The following is an 8,889-nucleotide window of genomic DNA, read 5'->3' on the forward strand; positions in this document are numbered from 1 at the left end:
GAACAGAGCAGGAAGGTGAATGTTGAAGGTATCAGTGAAGATGAGAGTGAGCAGATAGGGTAGGGCTGCCTGGTAAATAACTGAAGCTAATAATGAGATGTTTCACATTTTATGGAGAGTGAAGGTCTGTCTTTGGGTCATAGAACAGAATTAATCATGGTGACCATGAAAAGATACTTAGCTACATTATCCTGATGGAATAGAGAGGAACTGGGAAGCCAGGAAAGGAAGAACGTGACATTGGTCCAACAATGAAACACCAGAATTTAGACAAGGGATTTCCTAATGGAGTTAGAGAATTTAAGAGGAATTTCAGTAGTGGGATGAAATAAAACTAGTGACTCCTCTAAGCAGCTGGGAAACATCAAGTGATAACTCAGATAGTTGTCTTCTGAGCCTACTCTGGGTTATGAGGCTACACATACTCTTGTTCTGGACTATTCTAGTTTCCCAGGCTGACCTCGATGTCCATGTTTTACCTATTCTGTTGATACTCTGTGCTATACCAACATACGTACCTTTTTTTTTTTTTTCAAGAGCAAAGACTGTGTCACTTTTTTGGGAATGTAACAGTTTATTTATAATTGCATGCTTACAACATTATTATTATTTTACTTTTTGATAAGCTTCATTTTAGAACAGTTTTAGATTTACAAAAAAATCACTAGAATAGTACAGAAAGTTCCCATATGTCCTGCACACAGTTTCCTCTGTTGTTGGCATCTTATACTAGTATGATACATTTATTACAATTAACAAACCAATGTTGATGCATTATCATTAACTGCGGTGCATTCTTTATTCAGATTTCTGTAGTTTTTAACTGAACGTTCTTTTTATGTTCAGGATCCCATCCAGGATACCACATCACGTTTAGTTGTCATGTTTCTTAGGCTATGACAGTTTCTCAGACTTCTCTTGTGTTTGACAACCTTGATGGTTTTGAGAAATATTGGTCAGGAATTTTGTAGATTGTCCCTTAATAGAGATTTGATGGGAAGGAAGTTCTCATGAGCAGCTCACATTTAGGGAGTGGGGAATTAGGCTCCATCTCCTTGAAGGCAGAGTATCTACATAAATTATTTGGAATTCTCCAGCATAGGAGATTTATCTCTCTTCTCATATTTTCCCACTAGTTTATTTATTCAGCCATTTATTTATCAATATGGACTTGTGGACATTTATTTTATACCTTGGATTAAAATCCATTACTATTTCTGTTACTTTGTTGTGCAAATAGTTTTAGCTTTGGCCATTGGGAGCTCTTTTGTGTGGCTCCTGTATCCCTTGATGTTTCCCCATCATTGTGAGTGTTAGTTTGTTTATTTAGCACTTCTTTACATTCTTACTTTCTGTTACCGTAAGATGCTCCAGGCTCATCTTGTATATTTCTTGTTCTAGTCCTAGAATCAGCCATTTGTCTCAGGAGCCCTGGTTCCTTTTTCTGGAGAATGGTATCGGAAATCAAGATCTGGGCATGAGGGAGTTCTTATCCAATACTGTGCCTGGCATGTAATAGGTTCTCATGAAATATTGTGCTTGTGGGCAAGGTGATTGCTTAACCATATACACTGTTGTGTGCCCAGCAGTGAATTTACTGGCTACACAGGATGAGCTGTTTGTTCTTGGATCCATTGAATTTGAGGTAGAAACTGAAGAGGGAGAAAAGAAGGGAAGGAAGGAGGGAAGGAGAAAGGAAGAAACGGATGGATATTGCCTTTAGAAGGAAAGGTAGTGGAGTCACTAATCTCTTGGAGATGGAAGAGAGCAAGAAGAGGATAAACCAGACTATGAACTATTCTTTTTAACTGCATGAATTAGGTTAGAGAGGTTGGCTGGCTTGCATCTTCAAAAGAGAAAACCAGGATTGTCCAAATCCCAACTAGTTTTGACCCAGACAATTCAGAAATGAGTCCCTGGGTCTGAGAGCCCAGCTGAAGCTTGAGGAGGCCATGGAAGCTGTTTTCATTACCAGGATTTGAAGTTTCATTACTCCAGTTGTTGTGACTGGCAGATGGACTGGAATAGTCACATGTGGTATTCAAATTACTGCTGGGAGATGTGACCTCTGCTTTCAGTAAAGAGGGCCAGAGTAACAGCACTAAAATAAGAGGAAGCATTTGCAAATTTTATTGCAGTTGCAGTGGGTCCCTCCATCAGATAGTATTTAGTTTTTTTCTTTTGTTTCCCCTTTTTTATCTTGATGAAAATTTTGTCAAAGTATTAATAAAATCATGATGCGTGGTTCACAATATATGTAGCTCATTTCTGTATTATAGTTTTTTCATAATCTATCACATTTTTGGTGTTGAAAATTATTTTTTTAAAAAAAACCTTAAAACAGTGGGATATTAAGATATTACTTTGAAGCATATTATATGAGCAGTTGAGCATCCTTTATTACGTGAGGACATGTGCCTTTTGATACCCCTCTGCAGTATACTCAAAGGGACTAAATCATAAGTTTTCCCCTCAAAGGTCAAAAAAGCAGGCAGCTCATGGAGAGGGTCCACCTTATTAATCTTTACCTAACATTTAGTATTTTTTTTTCACCCAATGATTTAATCACTTCACAGGCTGAGAAACTCATTCATATGCAATAATTGCTCCCTGAACTTGTTTTTATTAGCCCAGTCTTGTCTGAAAAGGAGTTAGCACTTGGGATAGGAAGCAGAAAGGCTATCTTGCTGTAAGAGAGGCCAGATTCGCAGAAGTAGGTTCTGGCTAAGGAATCTGGACACATTGCAGACATTTTGCACAGAAGCCAATTCTTGCAGTGATGTGGTCAGACGTGGTAGAGCCCAGCTGTTTGCTCCATTGAGAGGGGCTTTAGCTAGCCCACACAATTTCTGAGTGCTGTGTATGAACTGGATCTAAATATCTGGCCTGCTGAAGCTCGCCCCTCCCCCACAGTGACTGGACGTGGGTTGTTGCAGAGCACAATATTTGCAGCAACTGGTAAGAGAAGTTACCAGTTACAGATAAAGACTCAGCAATTTAAAAAATGTAATATATAGTGGTGAAGTGGATATAAATGTGTTTTCCCCTTTTCTCCACAAACTATTAGAATACAAGTGAAAACAATTTATGCTTTATCTTCTAAATATTGACAGACATTTCATGATTTTTGTTACTCATCCCACCATGAATACTATTTGGTGAGATGTCATCTTGTCCCCTAAATACATCTCTGCATTAACATAGGGGTGATGAGGGCGTTTCTGAGTAAAGCTTCCTGAGATCAAATCCCCATTCTCTACTTTGAAGCTATGGGATCTTGGCTAGTTTGTGTAACCTTCCTAAGCTATGGTTTTCTTAGTGTTAAAGACAATAATAATTGAACTTACCTCAGAGGGTTGCTATGAGGATGAAATAAAGTAACATATCTTTAGCACTTAGCATAAAGTTCTTTTCCCATTGAATTTTACCTTTAGTTTAATGAACACTATTGCCATTTGTGTGGAGTTTTAACCCTGACTTTTTTTTTGGTGGTGGTCTGGTGGGTATGGCTGAAGAAGTGAAAAGGAAGAGAAAAAGGTATGAATGCTACACTTTCACTTACATGAAAAATAACTTCATTAAAGATTTATCTCCTTTGTTAATACTTTTTGTGCTGAAACCGTAAAGTCTTTTATAATAGAAATAATCCAACATGTCTACTTTAGGCTTTACATGTCGTAGTGCTTTCCAACTTAAATAAGACATTCATTTATTTCTAGAATTAGAGGTTTTTTTTTCTGTGTAAGTAGGACAAATGCCACCCAGCTTGTTTGAACGAGTTCTTTTAGTTTGCAATTCTCATGACCAAAGTCAGCAGAAGAGAAATCTTACATCTTTCTAATACTTTTCATTAAGCCATGTAACACAGTAGTATTTAGTGTTAAAGGATGAACAACAACGAGATTAAAGCAATTATCATTTGAGGATGTTGGTTGAAACACCTGAAATTAAATTATGTGTTACTTATTATAAAGGATAAGGTTATAAAATTCAAAATAAAAAGTCAAAGTGTACAAACTAAATAAATCACAATTCAATATTATCTTGACTCTTAAGAAATGCAGTGAAATGAAAATGTGATAACTAATGAAAAGGAACTATGATAACTAACTAATAAAGCAGAAAGTACTCTGTTTATGAGATAAGATGTTCATACATTTAAAGTGAAGTTGTTGGTTTAAATAAAAGATGATGATCGAAATACAACAGCATATATTAAAAAAGAACATGAAGAGTTATGTATGAACAGTAAGTGAGAAAGAAAAGAATTCTCTCTTCATTTCCTTAGATCCTCATCTCTTAAGGCAACCAGTTTCAACCATTTCTGTTTTTAGTTTTTCTCATATTTATCTCCATGACACCATCTGCTATGCTTGTACCTCTATGTCCAAATTTAAATATGAGAAAAACCCACTGGCTCTTTGAAAGATGGAGACATATCTCACTTAGATAAAACATCTACTATATTTTATCTGTCAGTTGATTCTAAACATTGAAAAAAACAATAAAGAATGTCTATAGTTCTGTGATTTTTTGAATACCTTGGAAAAATTTTGAATATTTTGCTTTGTTGGAGTGAAATTACTGATTGCTGGACTCTTTTTTTCTTAACTTTTCTGCCCTGTTGTATGTGTTTTTACTCCATAAATATACTCATTCTTGTCAGACCATATGTCCTGATTTTTGTTTGAAAAACATAGTTTCTCCAAACATAGGACATGCTGCAAAGGCTCAGGAGTCTTCTGAAGCTGTTCCAGGATTTGGTGAGCAGTAGGACTGGATCTACTGGAGTTCTTTCTAATGGGCTGTTGATAGGGGAAGGTTTCAGATGGTTGACTTTAGCCTGGATTGTCATTTTTGATGGAGGGAACTTTTATGAAATTTGGAAGGTTCCAGTCCCGCCCCCACCGCCCCCCCGCATCTCACGCCAGTCCCCTACCCTATATTCTCTTCTCACTCCCCTTTCCAAGATTCTTAGTTGCCCTAGGAAACTCTAGCCACTCTAAACTGCAGTTTTGGGCAATGCTTTGCCATAGGAGGGGCAAAGGATGGAGAACCAAGGGCTAAGAATTCTTAATACAGTCTTTCTTTCTTCTTTAATTTCTTATAGTTCCTTTGGCTGAGTAACTGACTTGTGTCAGGAGATGATTTCATTACAATGACAACATTGCATTTTCATTGTCCTTTTCTTGTAGAAAGCTTTTCGTATCCATTGTTTCCTCTGATACACACATACACACGCGAGATATACAAGGCAGATACTTCATTATCCCAATATATAAAGAAGTAAACTAAGGCTCAGAAACACCCTAAAGTCGTGTACTGTACACGTTAAGCCTCTGTTCATCCAGTCATTTTGTCTAGGCTTGGCGAAGCAATGGGCTGTTGGGTATGGATTTAGGGCCCTTTCCCTGACCCTGCCATCTTCCTATTCTGCTTTCTGACCTCAGCACCAGTCAGTCTGAAGTATGCATTTTGCCCTGCAGTACCCCAGGTTCTCTTGGGCCGTGAAAGGACAGGACAGAGGCCTTAACTTGGTTCTCAGTTCTGCATATGGTTGAAGTAGTGAGTTCAGAAGAAATGCAGGAGAGTTCTGTGGTGTTACATATGATTTGCAAGGGTCCCCAACCCCCGGGCCTCAGAACAGTACTGGTCTGTGGCCTTTTAGGAACTGGGCTGCACAGCAGGAGGTGAGCAGCGGGAGAGCGAGTGAAGCTTCATCTGTATTTGCAGCCGCTCCCCAGCGCTAGCATCACTGCCTCAGCTCCACCTCAGAACACCAGGCGTTAGATTCTCATAGGCAAACGAGTCCCTGGTACCAGAAAGGTTGGGGACTGCTATATAAGAAGAGTGTGTGAGGGCACCACAGCTGAAAATACATTTTAGCTATGCATTTGTTTGTAAAGGCTTATGCTCATGGGACTAAGTATACCAGCAAGCCTTGGAATAGCTCCTAATTTGAGAAATTGATTGCAAAACATTTGACCTTCCCCATCAGCCCCTGAACTCGAGAAACTGGCATTAATTGTTTAGGCCTTTAGATGTGTCAAAGTAAAATGAATGCTTTTTTTTTTGAGTCTCTGTATTCTATACTCTGCCTTAGTTTCCAGTGTAGAATTAGCTCTATATTTCCCATTTGCTCCCTTAAAGTTTTTAATGTGGATTATCTGGATTTTTAATGGAGGTTTTGCTTTAAGATGTTTGATGAACTGTTTGTAAACAAGAAACCCAGAATGACATTAACTTTATTTTTCTGTAACTGCTGGTATCAACTGTGTTTCCAAACTTCTGCTAAAGAATTATTTACGTGTTTTCACTTTTATTTACTCTGACTAATGTCAGAATTTGCATTCCTGTAATTCTGGTGAAAGAAAGAATGTGGTTACGTTTTAGAGGTGAGCTGGGCTGTAGAAAATATATACATAGCTTCAATGAGTTGACATTTAAAGCCTAATATGCAATAGATTTTATGATGACCTTTCTTAACTAGATTGGTAAGAAGTCTATTGTTTAAATTAGATTCATATAGCTTCATAAATATTTTTATCTATTCATTGTGATAGAAGGCACTGCCTTTTGCATTTCTGGTTTTTATTTTTCTAATGTCCTGTATGTTTAAGTGATATTAAGGATTATCCATATTGATATCATTATGTTAAAGTGTCCCAAACTAATAAGCGAGTATTGAGTTTACTTTTCTCTGTCTGCAAAGATTCATTCTGTTCTTATAACTCAGGAATTTTTGCTTTTATTTGGTCATATATTCTTTTTTTTTTTTTAAGTATGGAATTTTTATGATTGAATTTTTGTTTGTTTGTTTCAGACCTAATGTCTGTGGATCGCGTTATAATGCTTACTGTTGCCCTGGATGGAAAACCTTACCTGGTGGAAATCAATGTATTGTCCGTAAGTAAACAGATAATCTGTCGTTTTTCATGTTCTTCTTTTGTTGTTTTGATTCTTAGTATTTGGTCTTTTGTAACTTTATACCATTAATATGTTTATAGCGAAAGCTTCCAGCTCTAAGATTTTCCTGCTTTCTCTGAATCCAGGTTGGGAAATACATTAACTTGGTCAAACCACTGATACACTTTAATTCAGTGACTTCTCTTAGAATATTTCTGGGATAGAGGGAACAGAACCACAGAATTCTGAGATCCTTTGATTAACATTGCATGTCATTATATATGTTGTGCCTGGCTGCATAGATGATGTAATCACTTTGAAGGGATTTTGTAAAAGGGATATCACTGCTTCTTTCCTTATTGTAATTTCTAACTTTGTTGGCCACCCACAAGCCTATCCACATCTTGTACATTGAATTTGGATGGTCAAAGCCAAAGGCTGACCTAACTCTTAAACAAAGGGGAAGGGAAGCATATAGAGCATCAAATGAAGATTAGTAGAAAGACTAGAGAAGAACTCAGGTGGTACCAGAGATTTCTCTGTTTACTCTGCTGCTGTGGCAAACCTCCAGATTCTCAAATGTTGAATGACACATCACATACCAGACAAGATTCTAGTTAATGGAGATACTCAGTTAAATTAGTTATGCCATCTGTCCTCTATGAACTTTTAGTTATCATACCTACAAAGTAATTTTAAGTTTTCAGAAAACGTTAATAGTGTAATGGGAGAATTTAGAGCTAAAAGGACATTAAAGAATCATTTAATCCACCTTCTCACTTGGCCAAGAGTAGTCTGTGAAGAATAGACTGTTTCGACCAATATTCTTTCGGTGACCTGAAAAAATTAATCCTTTTTCCAGTTCTTAATTTTGACCAGAAGCAAGTTATTCATTTGGCGCATTTTTAGTTTATTTCAAAAAATCAAAATCAAATCACTAAGAAAGGGATATAATAGTATTTGGCATTTTCTAAATGAACTTAACATAACTCCTTCCCTGGTGTTCTGTAGAGTCTCTGAGAAATGCTGTCTTCGGTATATTTAAATAAATGTGTATAGAGTCTTTCGACAGCTTATTTCTTAATAGTTTTCAGTCTCTACCCTTAGCTGTTTTGATGTTTCCATGTATTATATTTAGCCTGGTGCATCTCGTTTGCCTCTTGCAAGGTTGTGTAGGAATTTGAGGAAAGGGCCATGCCTGTGAGTATAAAAAGTAATGACCAAATCTTAGTCTGCTGATAAATAGAAATCATTTGCCATTTAAACTTTCTCTTTAGGCCACTAGCAGAGCATTTGGTACTAGTATGTTATTAATCTCTGGATGGCATGAAAATGTTAGTATTTCTCTAAAAGTGAACAGCTTTCTAACTGTGTGGAATCTGGATCCCAAACTTGTCCTCATGGACTGTCGATGTAATTCACAACAGGACTAAATGTAGGATAAAAGCTGTTCCATAGGTCATATGTTCTCAACTGGAAGAATCTGATCTAGAGAAGCAGTCTTAGCAGGTCCACAGTATTTATGTACAAATTATTAAGCTTTAAGCATTTATGATGAAACAGGCTTCCAAGAATACTATCGTAATTTTTATATCATTAAATCTCAAATTTAATATAAAAATAGAAAGCTTGTAGGTATATAAATATGTTTAGATGCAGAGTTTCTTTTGGTTTTGTTTTCCCTTCACAGGATGTCCAGGGCTTCTGGATAGATTAAATGCTGTGGAATAAGCAAAGAGAGGCTGAGGACCACTGATATGGATTAATTAAGGGAGTTACTGAATTTTACAGCCCGAGGTTATTTAGTCCAACAGATTTGTTTTGTAAATGAATAAACCTGAGGCCTAAGGTCACATAAGTCATGATGGCAAAGTTAACAAGGAGCCTGAGAGCCTAGATTTTCTCATTTAAAGACTGGGTTCCTGTAAATCACCGTGAGCAGAAGCCATGTGCTAACAGACCTCTGGTTTTATTCACAGCCAT

General features: G+C 37.0%; 1 protein-coding gene across 1 annotated transcript in view; it reads left to right on the plus strand.

Annotated features, from left to right (window-relative positions):
• Positions 1-8,889, plus strand: part of FBN1 (fibrillin 1) — a 220,616-nt gene that overhangs the window by 19,824 nt on the left and 191,903 nt on the right. The window contains 2 exon segments of the mRNA XM_015595908.2: positions 6,824-6,906; positions 8,886-8,889. The exon segment at positions 8,886-8,889 is cut by the window's right edge and continues 92 nt beyond it. Coding sequence (XP_015451394.1) covers positions 6,824-6,906; positions 8,886-8,889 — 87 coding nt within the window.

The sequence above is a fragment of the Pteropus alecto genome, unplaced genomic scaffold (genome assembly GCF_000325575.1).
Source record: "Pteropus alecto unplaced genomic scaffold, ASM32557v1 scaffold86, whole genome shotgun sequence".
Taxonomy (NCBI): Eukaryota; Metazoa; Chordata; class Mammalia; order Chiroptera; family Pteropodidae; genus Pteropus; species Pteropus alecto.